The sequence below is a fragment of the Bremia lactucae genome, linkage group LG3 (assembly GCF_004359215.1).
Source record: "Bremia lactucae strain SF5 linkage group LG3, whole genome shotgun sequence".
NCBI classification, from domain to species: Eukaryota; Oomycota; class Peronosporomycetes; order Peronosporales; family Peronosporaceae; genus Bremia; species Bremia lactucae.
The window spans coordinates 3,075,197-3,099,125 of record NC_090612.1 but is presented as its reverse complement, the minus strand read 5'-3'; the positions used below and the strand labels follow the sequence as shown (position 1 = coordinate 3,099,125).

The 23,929-nt window shown below is 44.4% G+C and overlaps 6 protein-coding genes across 6 annotated transcripts; 1 reads left to right on the top strand and 5 right to left on the bottom strand.

Moving 5' to 3' along the window:
* Positions 1 to 81: 81 nt before the first annotated feature.
* On the bottom strand, positions 82 to 4,685 carry CCR75_006711 (uncharacterized protein; the record flags this gene model as incomplete). The annotated part of the gene is made up of 3 exons (XM_067964779.1): positions 82 to 1,560; positions 1,646 to 1,806; positions 1,865 to 4,685. The coding sequence occupies 3 exons, from the start codon at positions 4,683 to 4,685 to the stop codon at positions 82 to 84; spliced, it is 4,461 nt and encodes a 1,486-aa protein (XP_067815072.1).
* Positions 4,686 to 4,710: 25 nt separating this feature from the next.
* On the bottom strand, positions 4,711 to 4,899 carry CCR75_006712 (uncharacterized protein; the record flags this gene model as incomplete). Its single annotated transcript, XM_067964780.1, has 1 exon — positions 4,711 to 4,899. One exon carries the CDS (start codon positions 4,897 to 4,899, stop codon positions 4,711 to 4,713), a length of 189 nt encoding a protein of 62 aa, XP_067815075.1.
* A 3,789-nt stretch (positions 4,900 to 8,688) lies between these two features.
* Positions 8,689 to 10,697, bottom strand: CCR75_006713 (uncharacterized protein; the record flags this gene model as incomplete). Its single annotated transcript, XM_067964781.1, has 5 exons — positions 8,689 to 8,928; positions 8,996 to 9,248; positions 9,328 to 9,655; positions 9,727 to 9,889; positions 9,957 to 10,697. 5 exons carry the CDS (start codon positions 10,695 to 10,697, stop codon positions 8,689 to 8,691), a joined length of 1,725 nt encoding a protein of 574 aa, XP_067815074.1.
* Positions 10,698 to 11,046: 349 nt separating this feature from the next.
* On the top strand, positions 11,047 to 12,498 carry CCR75_006714 (uncharacterized protein; the record flags this gene model as incomplete). Its single annotated transcript, XM_067964782.1, has 1 exon — positions 11,047 to 12,498. The coding sequence occupies one exon, from the start codon at positions 11,047 to 11,049 to the stop codon at positions 12,496 to 12,498; it is 1,452 nt and encodes a 483-aa protein (XP_067815224.1).
* On the bottom strand, positions 11,054 to 14,801 carry CCR75_006715 (uncharacterized protein). Its single transcript, XM_067964783.1, has 4 exons — positions 14,373 to 14,801; positions 14,097 to 14,286; positions 13,293 to 14,020; positions 11,054 to 13,221 (listed from the first exon to the last, which is right to left on the bottom strand). The coding sequence occupies exons 1-4, from the start codon at positions 14,456 to 14,458 to the stop codon at positions 12,594 to 12,596; spliced, it is 1,632 nt and encodes a 543-aa protein (XP_067815076.1). The 5' UTR covers positions 14,459 to 14,801; the 3' UTR covers positions 11,054 to 12,593.
* A 1,791-nt stretch (positions 14,802 to 16,592) lies between these two features.
* Positions 16,593 to 17,615, bottom strand: CCR75_006716 (uncharacterized protein; the record flags this gene model as incomplete). Its single annotated transcript, XM_067964784.1, has 1 exon — positions 16,593 to 17,615. The coding sequence occupies one exon, from the start codon at positions 17,613 to 17,615 to the stop codon at positions 16,593 to 16,595; it is 1,023 nt and encodes a 340-aa protein (XP_067815077.1).
* Positions 17,616 to 23,929: the final 6,314 nt, after the last annotated feature.

Below are 23,929 nucleotides of genomic sequence, written 5' to 3'. Positions count from 1 at the left end.
TGTCCAAACGAAGAGCTACTTTATAAATTTCACGCCCCAAATTGTGCATACTGTCTTCTTTGCAAAGTATTCTAGTCGCTTTTAGCCCACTTCTTGACTATTGGTCGTTTCGCTTTGTACAAGTTGATGATTTCCAATCTTAAGGCCAGATACGATTCGCATTGACAAATTCTGAGTGTAATTATCACTAGCCGGTTGTGTGATTCTGGGAGCGTCCTCTTCCGAGTAAAGACTCAAGGCCGGCATTTCATTTCTAGTGTCTTCCTTCTTATTCCCGACAGTTGACGGCGCCAAAAGTTTTGATAACGGTGAGTCTCTTGAAGTAAAAGACTCATTAGACGGGATGTAAACAACCTCTTGATGCTTGTTGGCGCTAGTCGTGGAGCCAGCGGGGTTGTGATAAATTAAATTGCACACCCATTGGCACTTGTAAAATTTTGGGTGCCACTGGAAAAAATAGTTTTCCCAGAGACGAATCATATTGCAACTTACCCAAGGCCAAATAGGGCCATCGTTAGCTTCATACGTACTATTAGAATACAATGCTGTTTTCATCAGCACTGGGGTCCACACTGATACAGTGGAATGTTTAATTTCATTCACGTCTCGCTGAAGCCGTGAGTCGTACATAAATGTACCATAGAGCCCTGAAGTCAGTGCATTGGCTAAGTGCAGCAAAAATCGTTCATTAAACTCAAAGGAATGGGGATATTGTCGTTGAATTTGCCACACGGCATCGAGGAACTGGAACATAATGGGCGATGATTTATTCCGTTGTGGATCCCGGTTACGATCACTGCCTAATCGTTCAGCAAATTTGTGTCCAAATGCTAACCAATCTTTTTCCACGAGGATAGCAAATCCACGAATGGTTCGATAAAATGGGTCAATCATCAATTGCGCCAGAGCACACAACTGAGCGGTTCGATCCCAGCCATCACTGCAGTGTACAAGTACCGATGCGCCCTCTAATTCTAAAACACGCGCAATCTTTAACGCACCATCTAATACCAATCGAACGTGGTCTAGCCACTTCGTCGATTCCACACTCGAGAGCCACGTACGATCAGTATCGTCCACACTACCTGGTAAATGCAGCTTCAGTAATCCCAAGAACGAAGACTGCATGCGATACATGTTCGCGATATTCAAATGATGAATGACAGCACCGGGATAATCTTGAGGCGTCTCAACGCCACCCTTGCCCATGAGACGATTACCTGTAGACGCTTTTGGTTTACGCGCATCAAAAATATAAATTGGCCGAGAAGATTGCGATGATTGGGATTGATTCAGAATAATATCAGGTAGTCGGCGATATACCCCCAAAAGTAATTGGTCGGAGACGTTCGAGGTGCCAGATAGTAAATTACCCAAAAGGGGTTGACTCGAACGCGTTAAGACACATCGATTGCGACGGTGGTAATATGTGATCACTGGTAATCGATTTTTGGCCCGGGAATTTGCCACTTTTGCTAACGTGACGGAATTCATTGACGCGGGAAGGAGTAACAATGACGGGTATGTCTTGCAAATATTTCCTCGATCATTTTTATAATACTATAATACAAAAGAAGAAGAACAACGATCGCGTTCAAAAGCATGTTTAAAAATAACCAATGGAATCGATAAGGCATTGACGAACCTTAAGAAATGGAGAAACCGCAGTATCTCCCCCAATTTGACGTTGAAACTCGCGCTCATCGACGAATAAATTCCAGCCATTTAGCTTTGAAGAAACACTGCTGATCGAGTATGCAATAGCAAACATTCCACTTCTCTCGCGAGGCATTGTCAAATTCATTTCTGGACAATGCAAAAGTTCTTAATAATCAATACACTACTTGAGAAGCAGGACTCTTACCTTGATGCGGATAGCCATCACTGCTCTCTCCTTCTCGAAATGATAATAGATCACTGTCATTTGAAGAATTCGGCATCCCTGCAATTCCCATGACACATTCACGAACGGTGTACCGCTGAGAAGCATCGGCCAATTTCGAGATAGTTGCACGCAATGAACGAATATGATCATTTGACATTGACGGGTGGGTATCCAATTGAAATCTCATGACTCGAATATCCTTGCAAATGATCGATATAATGGACGCAGACCCAGTCTTGCCAGCATCGTGTGTATGCCCAGCCTTTGTTCGGCGACCATTTGGATGGAGGAGGTGCACATGTGTGATATTAAAGAGCGGAATGTAGGCCACACCCCCTTGCCCACCACATCGTGGCTGTTCGAGCCCTTGATTAAACGGGATAAAAATTACTCGGTAATTTGTCACGGCGACTTTTCCGGGAATTCTTCCCCAAACTAAAGCGGACTCGTACGTTTCGCTAGCTGGGCCGATAAGTAGCGTTGCTTGAAGCTCTGTGTCTTCTACCACCGTTTCCCCAGGCAAGAGCGGTACGAGAATCGATTGGAGCACTGGAAGATCGGTAGCAGTGCTCCTCCGAATATTATGTGTAATGCTCAAGTCTGACTCGATTGTGGTACATAGATCCGCAGAAAAAGTTGTGTTTGGCTCTTTAGGCGTCGGCAAGTCCAAGCTGTCAAGAACAGGAGACGTGGGTGCTTTAAGTTGCGCAGGAAGTGACACATGATCTTGTGTAGCAAATGCGCGCATCGTTTGTAGACTAAGTGATCGACAATTATCTATAGCTTGTTTAAACTGCTCTCGTTCGTCATCGTTTGCAAACTTGAGCTCAAACGACTGCTTGCCTTGTCCACCATTAGATACAATTAAGCTCGCCATTCCATCGGACGTTCCAAAGAGGAATGATTGGACTGAATCGCAATGGAATGACCAAAAGCGATGCATAAATACAGACTTTGCTTGAACAATTCGTTGGCGACAATCGAGCTCCAAAGTATACCGATCCAGCAACGGATTTGCTTTCGCAAAACCAAATGTGCGACGCAAGCCTGCAGTTTCTTTCCCACTCATTTCATACACGGCAAAACGCAACACTGCGGCCGAGCATTTTGCTTGACTTTTCATATGAGTGTCAGCTGAATCAAGTCTTGCACGTTTATCCACAATGTCGCTGTCATCAAAGGCTTTTTTGGACCGCACACTGCTCGGACAACCACTAACGTTACTGACAATGTCGGAAACAACTATTTGCCCCTCGTCCAAACCAAATGTAGTGCGACGAATCAAACGTGGTACTTCCGAGGACGAATCGGGTGATAAAGCCGACTGCAAATGCGTTAAATCAAAACTTGCCGACCTCAAGAATTTCGATCGTCGCTTATTTCTTTCCAACCGCAATGAAGTAGTGCTTTCAGAGCCAACAATCGATTTCACAGATATTGCCAATACCGACTCCTCTTGTTTTAAAGACTCTGATAGACTGCTTCCATCCTGCCTTTCAACGCTCTTATTTTCCACAGAATCTACGTGCTGCTCCCCAAAAATATCATCAGCATCCTCATTGGCGTTTCTACTCTTCGTAGACGCCACACTATTCAAACGAGACCTTTGAGATCCAAGATCAGGGCTATTGCTTTCAAAATCGATCCCATCGCCTTCTCCTCGAACTTTGATTTTTCGTGGAAGCCGATCACTCACATGCATTGCACGCAAGTGACCGCTAAACCACGGTTTGCTCTTGGGTATTGGTGGCGATGAAGCCAGTGAGATGGATGAATTCCGACTGCGTCGTCTTGAGGAAGACATCGATGAAGCAAAGGAGATCCGTGGATCCTTATCATCAACACTTTCATCCGCGACAATGTTACAAGTAGTACGTGGAACTACTTCCGGAGACGCAATGCACGAATTAGGTCGCGTCATAGCTGACAATACTTCATTATTCCTACTTGACGTAGGATCCAAGGAAGTGCAATTCCAAAAGCTCGACGTTCCTACCGCAGATCCTTTTTTATTGTAAGCAACGAGTTCCAACGCCTCAAAGTACCGATCCAATGCTTTTTGGAACCATCGTGCACACCAATCACATGTCCGTACCGCTTCGTCACGATAGCCAAAGCACGTGGGTAACAATCCACTCTTGGAGGAGCATTTGAGACAAAAGGCAAAGCCACACGACGCGCAATTTTTGCTTCGATGAAATGGAATAAACCACTTATTGCAGCCACTACACGACGGGTTGGACTGTACTTGCGCGTGCGGTATGGGCACACCGGGTCCTCTATCTTGGGTTAAGAAGCTACTGTCCGCTCGCAACTGCGGTAGCAACGTTGTTGCGGACTCCTTATCATCCAATTGCTGCCGATTCATCGGTTTACTTGCTTTAAGAACCAATTTAAACCGTAATTCCTCAACTATGCGCGTCGCTATTTGCAACGCCGTCGCCGCGGCCTCGAGCTCCTCTTCCTCGAGCGGTTTCTCTTCGTCGTCGTCGTCTTCGTCCTCTTCGCCCGCATCATCCTCGTCTTCAATTACAAGACGATTTCCATCTGCTACATGCAACATGTTAATTGCTTTTGAAGCAGCAACTTGTCTTTCAAGATCCTGGAACTCTTCTTGCGTCTCCTCAACCACTTCGTCCTCTTCTTCGGTGCTTCCACGTCGAGCCAAACTACCACACATTGAATGTTCCATCATCGAGGTCGAAAAGGCGCGAATTAGCAATGCCGCCATGCGCTTTGGGTCTCGTAAAACAGTGAGACGCGCTGCTTCATCGTCCATAGACTTGGCCGACGACAGCATCGCGGCAGAAGTTTTTCGTGAGCTTTTAAAAGAAAATTGTTGAGGTACCAGTACGTAGCGTGCGCAGAGTGATGGTGATACCCGAATAGTGGCCCGTGTACCACGTTTTAAAGTTCAATATCGCTTGAAGCGCACGGTGCAGCAGCAGGCCAACGAAAATGGTGACGACTGGCTCGTAGTAGAGCGCGAGAACGTTTTGTAAGAATTGTGCCATTAATTTGCAGCGTAGCCGACTCGGAGCGGTAAGTGAGGCATAGTAAGGAAACAATTATATGGAGTATTTGTGAGTTGCAAGTTGGTGCTGGTATTAGTCAGGCACGTCAAAATCATATATGTTCGCGGGAGTGAGAAGTTTCGGGGGATACGTTATCAGAGGGAGGACTGTAATTGCATAATACGTAATAGTGTGTTGGTCATTTTTCTTCAGCGCATTGAAATGGTTTCGCACCGGAATGCAGCTTCCTCGTTCGTACTATTCTCGACCAATTTCAGATCGTTCATCGTCAGATGGCATGTAAGGTCGTTACTCGAGCCAATAAATAAATATCAAAAATTGCATCGATGAATGACGAAGCGTCGATGTTTGCAATCGATTCGCCGGCTTCGATGCAATCACATATCCTTCAGGGTTGCTTATCTGTGCACCAACGGTGAAAAACATTGCGTGGATAATAGTATTTAACTGAATGACTTACCCGAGTTAGCGTCTTTTTGTGTGGAATACGAAAAAACGCTGCTCGACAGTAAATCGTTTGAGTATATTATCAATCGAGACATTTGCTGCCTATTCGAATGCAGCTCGGCACTTTGCGAATAAATTACATCAAAATCAATTGCAAACCTGCAAGCTGCACACTGTGTGCGCGCGGCTTCTAACTCAAAGCGGCTTTAAGATAGCATATAATCGTCCAGTATGAGATGTAGGCAATTCTTCGCTTCACTCGAAAAGGTCATGTCTACATCCTATCAACAGCTGAGATTGTTGCAGATTAAAGTTGCTGCGGTTCTTTGGACAGTGCAGTAACAAATCCAAATGTGGAGGTTAAGGTTCTGATTCGGACCCTGAAGAGCTCGTTGCTTTTTGAAAAACTGTCTTTGGTGATGCTGGAAACCACAAAGGCATGCATATTGGCAAAGAAAGGTCACCGCTTATGTGTTTTGTGACTGTTTGTGTGCGCATGGCCCAATAATTCGACAGTTCTGATACAAATAGCTCGGTGCTAAGAAAGAGAGGCATAATAGTGGACGGGTGCTGGCATCGCGACAATTATGCCATGTTGACTATGATCAACTTTTAAATCAAGCTGCTGCTTGGGGCTGCGATACAAGAATCGTAGCCTTCTGGTAAACAGCTTTTGTTGTCGGTTATCTTTAATTCTAAAGGTTTGTAAGCAGAATCCTCAAGAGAATATTTGTACAGCAAGAAAAGCAAAGGTGGGCAGCAAAAAGCCTTAACACGACTTAATGATTTGGGCGACAGCTGCGAGACTACACCAGAGCCGGCCACAGAGCACAGCTACTGGAAGTAAGCTCATCGTGCTGAATCTTAAGAAATATATGATAGAATATATTAAGGGACTCGTAAATTATAATAGCATCAGCTCTTCAAGTAAAAATAAATCACGTCATGTCGCATTCGTGTGTAAATGTGACTTTCACGAAACCTCAAACGTAACATTGCCTGTTGATGTTTTACACGAAATGAAATGAGTCTCTTGCATGTCGTTCGATCGTTTAATGGACAAACCTTCGACGTTCCAAATCTGTAAAAGAGTGGATAAATTATGGCGTACATAAGTCCTGTTAAGCGCAAAAACCGAAAGCGAGATCAAATTTGGCGATAGGATAAGCCCATTTTCTAGTCGTGTCAGCTGCCGCTTGTCGCTATGATAGATAAAATTGAGCCGGATAAGATGATTGTTGCAGCTGGTGCTGAGGAAGCAAACAAATATCGACGCGATAAAGTACGCAACGATGTGATGACAGGCTTGGTGCAGCTTGGGTGCGTTAAGCGTCAATGTTACTCATCGATACAAATTTTACAACAGTTTTGTTTCGCGATGCGTTCACGCGATAAATCTGAGGTAACGAACGGACTTTTTTAATTATGCGTGTAACGTGGTGTCCCATTACATAATTATTATTTCCTCCTAAGAGGAATAAAAACATTATGTTTCATAAGAGAAAATAATGAAGAAGTTTACCATTTTTATCTTTTGTTAATTTTACTTGACATTTCCAAATTTACTTGAAGCAACAAGACAACAATTCTGTTAATTATTTGATATGAATCCGCGAACCGCTGCTAGACGCACGAATAAGCGGTGCGCAAGGAGTCGCTATACGAAGTTTATGATTTTTAATTAAAGTCAGTAGATAAGAAGATCGTTACGTAGGAACTTAGAAGTCTTAGCTACTAAAGGAAAAAGTAAAAGTGCATTAATATATATACTCGACGTGCAGAGGAACGATTTAAGTAGCTTAAAAGTCTTAGCTACTAAAGGTCAAGACTTGGAAGGCTCATGGAAAGTCTTAGCTACTAAAGGTCAATACTTGAAAGGCTCATAAAAGGAAAGTAAAAGTGCATTAATAGATGTAAGCTACTTAGATCGTTCCTCTGCACGTCGAGTACGTGAATTATCGGAGACACCTCACCTTCACTGATATCAATGCCGATTGGCTCGCACTGAAGCAATTTCAGCGAAAAAGGGCCCCGTTTCAGGAAGGGCATGCTCTACCGACGATATCCTAAGCAGAGTGTAAAGTAAAAGTAGTGCTTTACAAAGACGGGAGTGCTCTAAAATACTCACAATTACACGGACTAAATGGAAAGGACCATTCTAGATTCTCGATGAAATTCTATTAGTATTTGAATAGGTCATACCACACACGCACGCAGGAAGCGTGTATATCAATCAGTTGATGTCTTTGAATTTTTTGTGCTTACAAAGTTTTGCAATTTATTGACGTTGAGCTGCCGCACTGCATACTCTTGATCGTTGGTATACGCGCAAGCCATTAGTTTTGCTTCTCAATTTGCTACAGGCCAAGTGCTGCGGTCATTTGTCAATGCATGCCAAAAACATTTATAAAGACGGTGTTTCGTGACGTCAATCTGCTTTTATATAGACAAAGACGAAAAGTTTTTATTGGTTCCTTGTTTAAACGCCTGAATTCTTGAGCAACTTATTAGAGCTGGTGTCATACGGTTTGACAAGCTAACTGATTTAAGCTTATTCCTAACTGAGATCTTGACCTATCGAATCGAAACTGGCTTCATGAGCCGCATCTAATTCCTCCATAGAATGTGCTAGTCATAGCGTAATAGCTCCACAATTGAACAAACAATTATGAATCGACCTAACAAACTTGTTCCTACCGCGCCGACCTTTAGGTCAGATGTGCAACAAACGATGTTATGATGTACATGTTGCCTGGCACTTATTATATACAAAACAGCTTCTAGCTGATAAGAAGGTATCAGGTTATTTCGCGATACTTTTCAAGGCTAATCTGGTCAGATTGTAAGCGAATGCCAATCCTCTTCTATCTTCTCATTTATTTCATGCTTCTTGCAAATTCAAAAATTGGCCACCGCGTACAGCTGTAATAAACTAAAAACACGATTGATTCTTTTTTTTGGCGAAAGCAAGCATTCCGTGTGAGGCGAGCTCCGTACCCGCTGCCTCGTTTTAAAACGCTACAGTGTGGGACGGCACTTGTAGAGATCGTTGTGATCAGCTCGTGTATATCCCACGATCCTTTTTCTTGCCCCGTGACAAGAGAGCTCCTTGGATAGCCGACCAGACGAGCCAGAGACAAACTTGTTTCTGAAACTGTATCAATCAGGAGCTACTAGCAAAACCAGATGGCAATCGGACCGATGAACCAAGCGACTCACTCACTCAGTCTCACTTAGTCACTCCAGCATTTGCTTTCTCGCGCCCACGTCCTATCCTCAAGCTCTTTTACCGTCCAACGACGCCACAATGGACGTGTTTCTTCAAAAGCTTGCAAACAGTATCCTCTTCACCTCAGTCAAGTCAGAACCGGTAGAAAAGACCAAGAGGCAAAGGCCAGTATTGCTTGCCTCAGGCAGCTCGCGCTCTCCGTCGGGGTGTCGTACCACGCCTTCCCCATCCTCATCCGGAGCTTTGCTCCTAGAGCAGCCACAAGACTTGCCACGTCGTCGCATTGCCAACTGGGACAAGAAGCGCGAAAAGTGCCAAAACTGCCAGCTCATCTACCTCAAAACACTCAGCTTACATCCAGGCTACTGCTCGGTGGACTGTAAATCCAACATGGACTACCTCGAGAAGGTTAATTGCACGATACGCGCAATGAAAAATGCTGTGCTCGAGCAGCGCCAGCTGGAGCCTCAGCAGTGCGAGGAACGGCAGCAATTTTCCAATGACGACAACGTGTCTGTCGTTCATAATGAGTGCAAGACATTTGCCGAGTTTGGAATCGAGTCCCGTATACTTGACACTAGCAACGTCGTCTGGGCATTTAGCGCAATGTATTAAATTGTGCACACCTGGCAACCACATCGTAAATAAGATACTTTAAAGTATAATATAATAAAGTAATGTAAATTTAATAACGAAAGTGAACGAGTCAATTATTGCATCGTCATATTAACTTTTGAATCCCGAGAAGCAGCAGGACAAGAAGTAGAGGCAGGAGATAATAAATAAACTTTGAAGGCTCAGTCGTGATCATGACACACGTCGAATCCTTGCGGAGCTGGATGGTGGTTTCTATTGGGGACCAGTTTGCTCCATTGCTCTTTGAGAGATCACCAAGAATTTCGAATGCATTTTTTACCGCAATTTCAGCATCTTCGTCAGCAAAAACATGAACGCTTGCCATAAATTGAGTATTTAATGCGGCAGCGGAGCGCCATGGTACAAGTCCTCGCTGAGCAAATTGAATCACGCCACCTTTCTGAAATACAGTGTTCGGCTTGACTGTTCACAAATATTGTCAATTTTAGATACTTGTGTATATGCTTTCTCCTGATAAGGACATAAGCGCTTACCTTCGTCATTCTCGCCCCATCTCTCACGTGCCATATCTACACGTATTAGCAGCGACTTTACAAAGTCTCGCTTTAGATACTTTACTGCCATTTCGTACGCATTCAATTCGCTTTCGGGTACGAATGCGATACAGTTAATAGCCCCATGAATGCCCCCAAGCGGCTAAGAAACACATAACAGGAATCCTGTCAAAACGACTCATTGCATCTAATGCAAACGTCACACGTACAGCTTCGATGTGGCTCTGAGATTCCCAAGCTGGAATCTCAAGCAGCTTGATGTGCTGTACATCTGAGACCTCTTTCGACTTTGACACGGCAATCGAAGCTTCGACACGGCGAATTAGTGGCTCTAAGTGCTTTTCTAGTTCGTTCATGAACTTTTCGGCCACTTTTGACGCTGGTATGGCAGCACACGGGGCGACATCCGTGCCCGGAATGAGTTCGTCGAGATCTATTAGTGTACGATATTGCTTGAATTCAATTTCTTTCGTCGCGGTTACAACTTTTGCTGGTAACATTCGCGTGCTTTTTACGTCTTTCAAGTTAGTAAAGCTTTGAAAACAAACATCGCCATTTGTAGATACCATTGCCAAATAGTGGATACTTTCGCTTCCACACACGTCGAGAGGCTGAGCCACTGCCGCTGCTGTAGCTCGAAGATACGGCACTAATTGATTTGAAACGTCTTGGATTGAATTTACATAAAGGCCCATTATATCAATGCCTCCGGGAAGTAGTCGATCGACTTGCTGAGCAACCTCTTGCACCCATTCGACTGACACGTCACGAAGACAAGTGGGAGCCTCATTGCTCTCACTCTCAGGCGGAACAGCAGTCACGGCCAGCACAAAATCTTCGATATTTGAGGAGCTTACGTACCCCAGGAGCAGCCCCAATTCAAAGGATTGATGTGCATCCTTCGACCACAGTTGTGCCACTTGACTATAGACGATAACTTTGCGACTCATTTTGTTGAAATCTGTGATTGGTGCTATAAGTCGTTTTAAAAACCCATGAGACTTAATAACCTTGGTGATATGTTATCGGGTACAAGGCGTGCAAAATTTAAAAATAATTAAAAGCTCCTGATTTTTTCTTTATAATTCAGTGTTAGAAGCCATTACACCATTAGGTGAATTATCAAAAGGTTTACATAAAATCGACCAAAAAGGAATGTTAGCAATCATGCGTGTGTTACACATATTCAGAGCGGCGAATTCATTGGTGTAGAATATTTACATACCACTTCATATCAGCGGCGAATTCATTGGTGTAGAATATTTACACACCACATTACAAAAACGTTAATTTGTGAAAATGGCTGTCGAAGCATGCGCTGGCTGCTCGTCACTAATGAGTGAGCTGGTAAAGCTTCGTATTAAATACAAAAAGCTTCAATCTAAGCTCCATCTGCTCGAGAAAACACCAGTGGCTCTTTCAAATGATCAAAAAGATGTCAATCAAGGTACACCAGTGCCCACGTCGCCTTATTCGGCATTCTCCAGGGTTGAGCTACAACGTTACGGACGACAAATGCTTGTCAAGGAATTTAGCGTCAAAGCACAGCTAAAATTACGTGCAGCCCGTGTGCTTCTTATCGGTGTCGGGGGACTTGGGTCGCCTGTGGCGATGTATTTGGCAGCTATGGGCGTGGGAACGTTGGCTATCGTGGATAATGATCACGTGGACCGAAGTAACTTGCACCGTCAAATTCTGCACGATGAAAAAGGAGCTAGAGATTGCGAAAAGAAAGTATTGTCAGCAAAACGAAGATTATTAGAACTGAACCCATTGCTGCAGTGTATCGTATACCCAACGAGGTTTACTACGACAAACGCGTTAAACCTTGTAAAAGAGTACGATGTCGTTATTGATGCTTCCGACAATGCTGGCACGCGATACCTCGTAAATGATGCATGTGCCCAATTGCAAAAGCCTTTAATCTCGGGTAGCGCATTAGGTTTCGAAGGGCAAGTCACGGTTTTTACATATCGAGACGACGCAAATGCGACGGGATGTTATCGTTGCTTGTATCCAAAGCCGCCTCTCCTTTCAAGGAGTTGTGCGGAAAATGGCGTGATTGGTGTCGTACCGGGTGTTATTGGATGTCTACAGGCGATCGAAACGGTCAAAGTGATCACGGGAGTTGGTGAACCGCTCGTTGGTGTGCAGTGCTTTTACGACGCTTTCGATGGAAAGTTTCGACATTTAAAGATGAAAAAGAAGCGAAATCCTCAATGTCTATCATGCTCACGACAGTCCATTTTATTAAAAAACGGCTCTGAAATGGCTCCCGTAGACTCCTCACGTTTTGTTCAAGACGTCGTTTGTGATGATAAAAGTGCTTGTCTTGATTTGAAATTTCAAGTTAGTGCCGAAGAATTTGCGAATATTCGTACAGCTGCTTTCGCGCAAGACATAAAGCAGAACGAAAGAGGTAGCCGATATGTTCTTTTAGACACGCGTAGTCCTTGTCAATTCGAAATGGTGCATTTTCCTGAGGCTGTCAACATTCCGACGAATAAGCTGATGAAAACAGATCCGATGGAAGTTCTAGCGACATTACATGGAGTACCAACGAGTGAATTTATCAAACAACTTTCTCGTACAGCTAAACGGACTTATGTGATTTGTCGACGAGGCGTGGATTCCATTAAGGTGACGCAATGGTTACTTGATCGTGGTATCCCGAATGTATTTAACATCACTGGAGGGTACACTGAGTATTCAAAAGAAGGTGGAGTCGATCCAACGTTTCCCATGTATTAATGCCTCGAGCAAGTTTAAAAGTAGTTGCACACTTTATAAATGCAAAAGGCTTAACGTCTAAATTCGGCACAATAATGACTTGTTCACGAATATTTTTAAGTGTGCAAACCCTCATGCATGGAATGATAATCAACACGTTGGCGTTGGCGCTGGCTACGTTGATTGATTGACGGTTGAGACACAGTATCTCGGGAACTCGTCGCTGTGATTGATGATAACTCGTTCTGTTTGCGTGTAGCCGACGCGTTCTTATCCTTTCGATACGAGGTTTCTACCTCGTTTTTTTCATTCGTTTGCTCTTCATCGGGTTCCTCTTCGCTCTCTTCTCTAACTTCAAAGTTTTCATCATCATCTTCACTATCTTCATCTTTACCCGCAAACATGAGCTCATTGAGCTGACGATAATCCACCTCGTTACGTTTGCGCTTACCGCGCAGGGTCAGTATCTCCGATTCATGGCTGTCATCATTACTACAGATGCCAGCAGCTTGATCGATTGCAGCTTGCGTTTTATTGCGAGTTAAAAGTGCAGAAGTTCCGTCACAATAGTCAATGCGCCACCGGGAATATCTCCCCGCAACCGGTGGGTCTAGCTCTGCAACAATTCCAAGAACGATGCGTCCAGTCTTTGAATCAATCTTCGCAGCAGATTTACCGATGAGATTCACTTTCTTAAGCGCGTGTTGTAATGGTCGGCCTGTGTTCGCGGATCGCAACGATCGACTGGAACGAAGAAACAATTGAAAGTCTAGATGTATGCAGCTCACTAATTCAAGGTATTGCAAACAACGTACTGATTCAGATCAATTACATCCTCCTTGCGAAGATAAAGCAAATCTTGCGCACTTTCGGGCACTTCCTCGACCATTTCGTCATCATTGCCATTTTCTTTTTCGAACGGATCCTCTTCGTCCTCGTCACTCTCTTCGTCTTCACAAACAAAATCTTCATCCTCCTCTTCATCGTCATCCTCATTGCTACGAGCAGTCGCAACGTTTTCCTCTTCAGGCGTCGCCGAATTTCTGCCATCGTTTGCAATGTGCAGCTCCTCTTCATTTAATTCTGGAAACAGAGCATCAATGCTTTCGTACGTTGTGCCAAATACCGAGTTTATTGATTTCAAACACTCGAAAATGGCCAGACACACTTCACAGAACCAAAGGTCTTCCCCTTGCGGGATGTTACAAGTCAGTATGATTGGCATCTGGCATCGCTGGTGATAAGCACGATGGCAACCAGGACTGTCACAGAGCAAGATATCATTGTCTTGTTCAATCTCTGTGCTTCCACATCGAGAGCAATGCACATCTTCAAACACAGCCATGGGTGGCACTTGTGGCTCATGTGCATACAATGTTTTCAATTCATTCAGACCCTCGATGAGAGCACGCTGTCCAGTAATGAGTTTACGATGTTCTACTTCGAGCTCCTTGCCCGGCTTCAGCTTGTCATGGCTCGACTTGTTCCACCCTTCCGCTTCGTACGCCTCGATAAAAGAAAGCGGATAGCGCAGTCGATGTGCCTAAATAGATTAGTCATTGAAAACAATCTTTAGAAAGTGTTTTTTTTTTTCAAAGCAATTGCTCAAAGTGGTGTACCTGTGATTTGATCTTCCGTTCCAATCGCTTATATTCCGGACGAGGAGGAGTGACCAACAATGAATGTTTATCGCTATCGAGTAACGGGCTGACGTTCTTTAGCTTTCGAGGTTTTCGTGTCACTCTGTCCGTCATTGGCGAAAACGCCATGGGAGCACGACGTTCCCGTTGTTGTCGTGGTTTGATCGTGCTAAGCAATGACACCAAATGATTTTGTCGTCAAAAACACAAGTTTCAGCTTTCTAAAATTGAGAAAATCGGAATTTTTCATCTTACATTGATGGGCGACGGGCTGAGGCTGGTGGTGCGTACGAATCATCTCTTTCTGATGACAGTTGCGTCGACTTTCGAATTCGTGGCATCGTCCCTGTAGAGTTCTAGTTTATGTAGTTCAGGTCCTTAAAGGGGGACGACGTCGACTCGGGGGCTTCTGTGTCTTGTCGAATAATAATAAATTTTGTGAAAAGGAGACAGACGAAGAAGTGCGAAATACTAATATTAATCTGCTAGAAAGACGATAAGTATACTTACAGCTTAGAATAATTTCCTTCGTGAGGGAACGGTCCTTGATGGTCGTACTGAACTCAATTGATGATGTCGACTACCCGGGTTTGTAAATAGTCAAAAGTTGATGAAATGTGACGTCACAGTGTGAAAAAAGTAAGAGTCAGCAATCTTGCTACTTAGTGTCTTAGCTCGTGTTGTCTCGTTGCGTGTTTGAGGTGGCGCGAGATGACTTAGTGGTTCTACACAATTTCGAGTGCCAAATAAAAAACAAACATTTGGCTGATTCACGTTTTGTCGCAATTAGATTGGTCAAAACTCCACGTTTTTCAAGTCGAAAGCGTCTTTAAAAGGGGGCTACCTAATTGATATGAAGTTGTTGACCTACAAGCAGCGCTTGATCACAACTGGAGATCAGCTGGCAGAATTTAATGATCTAAATCAACTCGATAGTTTTTCATGTACAAGTCCAGACGATAGCGTGATGGATTAGCTGTGGCACTCAGAAGATCGCCAATTTTTGAATAATAAACCTTAAAGCGCGCTACTTGTATTTTCTTCTATCTTCGGTCTTGCTAGTAAAAATATCTTAGATATTCAATACATACAAGAATTAGAAGTGTTATGGTCTCGGTTAACGCATGTAAAGTTTCAAATGTGCAGAAAGCATTCGACTATTTTTGTGTACGACGGTCTAGCAAGAATGCCTCTGGCTGTCTTTCACGCTCATTTTAAACAAGCAGCAAAAGGGAACGACCACAGGATTATGATTCACTGCGGTTTCTCCTTTACGATCAACAATAAAAGCCTGGCCTTTAGTAAGAGCTTCGCCGTTACACTGTGACAGTCATGCATTAAAGGAGGATCTGTGCGATACTTACAATAAATTTTGCATCGGGTAGATTCACTTTCGAAAGGCTAAAATATTTAGGTGCGACAAAATTATCATAAGCAATTGTCTTCCCACTGCGCTGTTAATAGTCAAACGTTTACAAAGCAATTCCACCCCAGTCCCGCTTAAGATTTGTCTGAAGTTTCATGTTGGCTCATACCACGCTAACTCGAAAGTAAATTAAGACAATTATGAAACTGATAGATCACCTGTAGAAGCTGCTTCCACGAGCCTTATTGGCGGCTGAAAAGGTAAAATTTATTCCGTTTCTGAGTAGTGAAGTGAAGTGTGTGACTTCTTAATGCACTCTTAATAGCTGTGATAAATGGTAAGTCATTTCAATAGATTATTCAAAAGAGCACACTGTAGAACTCGAGATCGCAATGCATCGGCAGTTTGTAATTGAGCCTTTTTTGCAAACCGTTAATTTTGATCGGACTCGTCAATTATCAAATCGAGTGTAGCATTACTCGTGTGGTCTCTGCATCCATTCTTCAATCTGCGTCTCTACATGCAATTATTATAGCTCGGTCGTAGCAATGAAAAGGACCAGTCTTTTGAAATGACCACCACTGATATCTACCAGATATTGTGACATGCACTTAAATGCTCAGATAGCAGCGGAAAGTCGATATTGTTTTTTTTGTTTCGTTTAACCATGCGGACTTCATAAATTCGCATTGAGGGACAAAATGCAGCGAGAGCAATTTAGTATAGTGAAAAAGCGCTAAAATGATCGTTTTACGTAGGCTAGATGGCCTAGATGTAATTTAAAGTTTGATGCAAAATGTCTGTAATTATTCCTGACGTCTATTTTCTTAGGAGCAGTTAGCATTCCACAATGAAGGTGATGAGACTAGAGGCAGCTTGGTCCAAGAAAGTAGATGCCCTTATTGTCGCATAATGCGATGTATTGAAAAGTCGAGACTCTTGGAGCGTAAACAACGAGAACCTTGAAGACGATAATTGAAAAGTGGAACCGAGACTGCAAGAGCTGTAAGATCAGTGGACTCGCCATAAAAAAATGTCGAATATTTTAAAATAGTAGAAATAAAAAACGTTGCAATTATTAAACAAGTAAAATAACTCTCTTCCGGTTATTACAAATGTGTCACAGTCGCCAAGTACTCGACTACACTCTCGTCTCCAAGCGCTTGGGCGATTGAAAGCGCTGTTTCGCAATCCACATCTTTAATGTTCGGGTCCACGCTTGATAAAATGACAAGCAGCTTTACAAGCTCAACATCAGAGCAGCCAAAAAGGCACGTCTGACCACTCTTGTTTAAGGCATTCACGTCAATCTTGCCCCAATTCACCAATAGCTCCACCACGTCTTTCCTATCACTCATAACAGCAACGTGTAAAGCGCGGTCGCCTGTGGAAGGAAGAGCAAAGTTGACATCCACACCAAGCGCAAGCATCTCTTTCACTACGTTCACAAGGCCAAAGCGGCAAGCTTGAAACAATGCACAGTCTTCTTCAATAATGCACACATCTTCACTACCATCGTCCTTTTCAATTGCAGAATGCTTCACGACCTTCGTAGACGACTCAATAGCACCGCGCTGTAGCAGTAGCAAGGCCACATCGGTGTGCTCTGACTCAATAGCCAAGTAGAGCGGATTTAAATCGTCCTCGGATGTGCCACAGTAGTTCACATTAGCCTTAGAAGTCACCAACTCCTGGGTCATTTCAGAAAGACCCAAATTTGCTGCTTGCATTAATAGTGTCCAGCCGTGACGGTCTATCACACTGTCGACATTGGAGATGCCAAGTTGCTGGATTAGCACCGCTGTGATCGTTCTAAAGCCCTTTAACAGTCGCGTAGCCTCGGCCTCTATCTCGTTCATATATTGTTTTGCTACTGTTGGAGCGAAATGTCGCATCGACTCTTCGTCGGCGTCTAAAACTTGAACAAAAGCCTCGTACTCTTGCTGCCAAATGTGCAGCCAGTCCATGAGATACACGAGCGGCGACTTGTCCCCGATGTCACCCACAGCCGTCAGAAACTCCTTTACATTGCCTGATAGTACACTTTGACGCACTTTATCTAAAACATCGATTCGTGCGCTCGGATTGCTTAACGATAGCGCCGCTGTTATTGATTCGACTTCTTCCGTCATGCAAACACGGTTTGATTGGCTGCAACATCACTTACGGAATCTCTCATTAGAGCCGATTTTGAAAAAAGGAGACACACAATATGTTATTTTAGATACAGTCAAAGTGCGACATCACTGGAAGGTGTTAACTGAGTACTGATAAAAGATAGATTTTGTTCGATGATACACACTCGAAATCAAAACAATTTCCACAACATGCATCGCAAAGTTTCAAAAGAGTTTATGAATTGAAACGTAATTTAAAAGATATTTAAAGAAAGGCAAATTCCTTATTGTAATGGGGCACACATCGGTTATAGAACCGTTGCTGGGATATATTGACTTTTTGGGTAAAATACCCTTTTATCTAATTTTTAAATAGTTACTTACTTAAATCCCATTTATTATGGGTAACAAATGTGGTCGCCGCCAGATATAAATCTGGCGGCCAAAACCTTTTTTTAATTAGCTAGGGTAAGTTTTCCAGATTTAAATAATTCAATAAAGTGCAGTTCCCCTTTTGAGCTTAAAGCGCTAAGTGCCTCCTAAGGCTCGCGCATTGATCTGTAAGAGATAGAAGCCTTTCTAAGGTATATACTAGTCTTGGTGACGACTATCCTTGCTCGACTTGGTTAAACCCATTAGTTCAATAGAACTAAGTGACTCTCTGAGTCTAAAAGTCTTCCTCTAACTTTAAGAGCGAGGTAGCTCCGCTGCACCTAATAGCACTCGTAGTCAATCTACGCCTGAGTCTTTACAAGACTAAACCCTCACGAAAATGGAAGAGGTTCCAGAATTGTCAGAAGCGCAACGCGCCGCTTATGACAAGCTCAAAACCTTATTTGGGCTTGAGCACGTAGAATTTATTATCTCCCAGAGACCAGAAGTCCTGCAGGCAAGGCTTGCGGTACGAAGCTTCCCGGATCGGTCAGGTACAGGACCACTTAGCGGCATCTATGCCAATCCGGTACACCTCTGTACCTGACTCAGAGCCGAGGGCTCGCCCTCTAACTGTAAATGTGAAGATATTTGAGGGAAAAGAGGGAGAAAATCGGATTAAGCAGATGGAAATGTCCATTGATTCCGCCTTGTTCTTATCAGAAAGGCAAAAGGTGGCTATGGCCATTTCCAAACTTGGAGGTAGAGCGATGGAGTGGGCACTATCGTGCAGCACGTCCATAAACGAAGCCTTACCCTCATGGGATTCGCTGGAACAGCAAATGACCAGCATTTTTTGCACCGCCTGATCAGGCCTTCGCATGCGAGCACGGCTCCTAGCGACTCGACATGGTAAAAGAACCCTAGGGGGCTTTGTCCAGGAGTTGAGAACTCTCATTGCATCAATTCTTCAAGACCCGGTGCAAGGAGCAATTGTAGTAACCATCTTTATGGGGTGGTCACAATGAGGGCGTTGTCCGAACGGATTATTCCGATCTCATCCTTTTACTTTCGAATAGGCAGTTGCCATAGCGCTACACGCCGAGTTCAACTTAAAGTTTGCTCGCGTTAGCACGCATGTTTACCGAACAAGATCTTCGAGCACATGGGTTCCGTCTAATAGAGCGGAACCCATGGATATGATCCTCGTTGAGGAAAGAGAAGAGACTCTTCAAGCTGTGGAACAGCATAAGACCATCCGTAGATGTCATATGTGCGGAAGCACGAAACATTTACGTCCGGCCTGCCCTCTTCGAAATTTGCTCGAAAGAGCTCCAACTCCGATCTAAAACAGAGATCTGGTACGGTGCGGGAAAATGTCGATACCCAGTAGGTGCGGGTCGCCCTACTGGGAGAGACCTGGGTTGTGTTGAACCTCTTGGCGGTGAGGAAAAAAATAGAACCTAGCCCCAATTAGCTCGGTGCTAAATGGCACGGGGTGAGAGTACAAGCCTGGCTTGCTAGTCGCTCAAGCGACTGTAAAGGGCTTTGATAAGCCGTGGTCAATTTTAATTGACTCAGGAGCGTCTTGCAATTATGCTCGAAGCCTTTCCCTTGAAGGAAGTCAACAATACGTTGAGGCGCTTATAGGTGATACAATCACTGTTCGCTTAGCGACTGGGACTCGTGTCACTGTTTCCAAAGTTCCGGCTTAAATATAAAGTTTATGGACTTTGACAGTATGGAACGCTGTCTCTTCCTTGATTTGGATTCGAGGTATGATCTCATTCTTGGTATGGCCTGGTTAGAATACCATGAGCCATGGATCGACTGGAGGTCTAAGACCTTAGGCGCTACGCGCAATGTTCCTAGCAAAGCTTTGGAGAGTCATGAGCCCACCATTGCTAGGAACAAAAGCGCTATTGGCGCGGATCGTTAAATGAGTCTGTCAGTGTTTAAGACATTGGCATGCCTGAGTTAATAAATTCTTATGTTAAAAACATTAATTCTGAGCCCTACTTAGCAGAAATAAGTGGAGCGGCACGTACTCCGTCGAGTGACAATCGTTGTAATAACGATTCACTGCATGCTGAAAGCATTGTTGGCCTAAGGCCGAATCATCAAGGGTGCAATACCCCTGAGATACATGGAGTGGCTTGTCTAAGTCCACCGAGTGTGATCGGCCGAGGTGGTACCATACTGAGTGTCAATCGTGACACTATTGGCGGTTCACCAGGGCATTTTGGGTCAAACCCTTCTAATGCACGTGAAACGACACGTAAACGTTCGCTGGATAAGGAAATTGAGTTACCTAATTCCTTGTCGGATGCCAAATGAGACACCATGTCTTGTATAGAACCAATACAGGCTGGAAACCCGGGGACATCAATGTCTCGGCCTCTAAGAGGCGTATTGTCTCCACTCCAAGACAGGATGGACACCAAGCGTGTATTCCCTCACAAAGTGATACGAGTGAGCAATTACATACGATTGTAAATGGTGTAACCGGTAACATTGAGAGGAAGTTAGCCTTGCGCAATCCCTTCGTTACATGCTCTTTTAGAGCTAGACGAAATGTCTATTGAGGAGTGCAGCCGAGCCTTAAAGGCTGGCAACTTATCTGAAATGGTGGTCGTTCGACCAAAAATTGAGTTGAACTTATCGTCACTTCTAGACGAAGCTGTCCTGGATGACACAAAAGCTGCACTTAGTGCGCGAAATGGGTCATCCATCCTTAAGGATCCTACAGATCCCTTTTATTCCTTTATTAAGGAATTCCAAGATGCGGTATGTAATAATCCACCATCTGTTTTACCTCCGGATAGAGGTGTTCGTCATGAAATTTACTTGGTTCCGGGAACCCAAATACTGTGTCACAAGACAATGGCCTTTACCAAGGGAGCAGTGTGACGTCATTGCCGATTTCTTCCGTGCTAAGAACGAGGCTGGAATGGTACGAGAGAGCAAATTACTTCATTCGACACCGACATTTTGTGTAAAAAAGCCAAATGGTAAATGGCGCATTGTACATGCTTATAATAAACTTAATGCTGTCACTAAACCAGCACAAACCCCCGTTTCTAGAAAGGATGTTCTTCAGAACAATATGGTGGGATGTACAATGTACAGTGCATTGGACTTAGTCAATGGATTCTACCAATTGCTCATGCGAGCTAGTGATATCCCGCTTACAGCGGTTAGACCCCAAGCGGCATGTTATGGGAGTGGCTGGTTATGCTACAAGGGCTTTCCAACGCCCCGGCAACATTTTATCGTCTAGTGACGCAACTATTTCGCCCTCATCGAGGTTATGCACAGACTTATTTCGATGACATATTTGTCCATAGTCGTGCGGAGCAGGGTCGGTCGGTTATGGACAACCATTCAGACCATTTCCGAGCAGTGCTCGAGTGTATGCGCACAAAAAAAATTGAATGCTAATGCATCTAAATGCATTTTTGGCGCAGACGAAATTCCTTTTTTAGGATGCTTCATTGGAAAGCGAGGCCTTAGAGCGGATCCCGCTAAGGTAAAGGCCATAGTAGATTGGCCAGTTCTTAAAATCCAAAAGGATTTGCGTAAGTGGCTGGGTCTCGCTAATTATACACAAATATAGCAAAAAATTACGCTGATGTAGCTAGGCCATTATCTAATCTCCTTAAAAAGGATACAGAATGGTGCTGGACTAGCACCGAAAAGAATGCTTTTCGAGCAGTTAAGGATAGTCTTATCCATGTTCCGATTCTGGCACTGCCAAATTTAAATTGGCCTGATAGTGTCGTCTGTGACGCATCAGATTTTGCCATTGGCAGTGCTCTGTTACAAACAGATGTTGATGGGTGCGACTGTGTCATTGCGTTCGAGTCTAGACAGCTTAAAGCTGCGGAAAAGAACTACCCAGTTCATGACAAAGAGTTACTTGCTATGAAGTTTGCTCTCGTCATATTCATAGTTCATCTGCTCGGCTCTAAGCCGTTTGTGATATATACAGATCACGCGTCATTACGCACGGCGACTAAGTCGCCCCATCTCTCACATAGAATGGTCCGATGGCTATCCTTTCTTGTGGAATCCAACTTTGAGGTGAAGTTTGAACCCGGCAAGCAAAATGCTTTGGCCAATGCGTTATCACACAGGCCGGATTATGGGCTTTCTCATTTAACGACTATCTCGTCGCCTATTCCTGAATTATTCTGTTCGGCTTGCGCCAAGGATGAACAGTGTGTAGCTCTGCTACGAGCTTTAAAGAACTCTGATTCGGGTATTAAATTGCCGGCACGTTTGCGTGTAAGGTTACATCGATATTCTATCGATACGGACCTCTTGCTTTATTGCACAGACATCGCGGACCCTCCGCGTGTCGTTGCTCCTCATGATGAGGATTTGAAGTACCGAATCCTCTATGAGGCACACGATACTGTCCTTGGTAGTCATCTCGGTAGAGAAAAGATCTACGGCTCTATAAGCCAGAGTTGTTGGTGGCCCAAACTTTATAAATGGGTCAGCACATGCGTTCGCACATGCAAAACTTGCCAACGGGTTAAACCCTCGGCGCACGCTGCTGCGCCACTGACGAGCCTTCACGCCCCTATAGGTTTCTAGGAGTCCATTTGTATGGATTTCGTTTTCGGTCACCGAAAGATTCAGCCGGTAACTCCGGTATAGTGGTCTTTGTTGACCGATTGAGCAAAATGGCTCACTTAGCGGCCGTGCCGGGTTCCATTTATGGCGAGGGTACATATAAGCTGTTTATCGATCGCGTGTTTCGACAACATGGTTTGCCAGTGGCAATTGTCTCTGATCGGGACCCGCGTTTCCCGGGTAAATCTGGAAGTCAATTTTCCGAATACTTGGCACCAGATTGGACATGTCCACTGCGGACGATCCGCAGTCGATGGTCAAACTGAAATTGTCAATCGCATCATTGAAGACGTTTTACGCAGCATTTGTGCTCAGACACCAAAGCGCTGGAACTCAATTCTCCCAGTGGCGGAGTTTGCGCTAATTAACGCTGTTTATGCCTCTACATGCTATACTCCGTTCTATGTAAACGGTCTTACCCACTCACGCGTTCCATTAATGATACCACTGCGTGGTTCAGGGCTTGGTGGGGGAGAATTAGCCGATAGGCTTGCTGATATCAGCCCTGTTACCGTTCGGAAACAAGTAAGGCGATTAAGTGTCTTAAGACACGTAAGGGATACGATGGCTGATAGCCAAGACAAACAAAAAGAACAAGCAGATGCCAAAGGCAGAAGCTGCATTAATTCTTATATGGTCGGAGACCGAGTTTTACTAAATGCTATAAATCTACCTACCAACTTGGTTTCCGCGGACTTCAAGACCAAATTACGCCCGCGCTTTATTGGACCATTTATGATCGTGGCCAAGAAGGGCCTAGCTTGTACGCTAAACCTTCCTAGCAAGCTGCGTACACACCCAGTGTCTTACGTTGGCTTGCTTAAGCCATATCGGGACCCTTCCCACGTGAACTTGAAGGCGCTTAGGCGGTCGTGCCGCAGGTTGCTGCATCCTCACAAGAATATCCAACTGGCTCTCTAAACGAAGCTGCTGACGCTCCAGCGTCGAAAGACGGTACCGAACCGCCTCAAAAGAGCTCTCAACCCGAGCAAGGACCTCACGAAGAAGTTGCACCTCGTGCCGTAGAGCATCAAATGCTTCCGCCTAGATTTCGGCCCTCTCCCGCGCGGCTTGATGCGCAGGGAACCTTCAGTTTCATGTGGAGAAACTCCTAAATTGACGTCGTCGTGAGGGTCAATACCAGTATCTGGTGAAGTGGCTAGGGTGTACCTCTTCCGAAAACTCTTGGGAGTTCGAGAAAACTCTCTGGCAAGTTTGCCCGTAAGCCGTTGACGTTTTTGAGCACCAAGCTCAGGGTCAACTCGCGTCAGACGACACTTCCCACCACTAAGCGTGGGATTAGGTGGATCTATGGT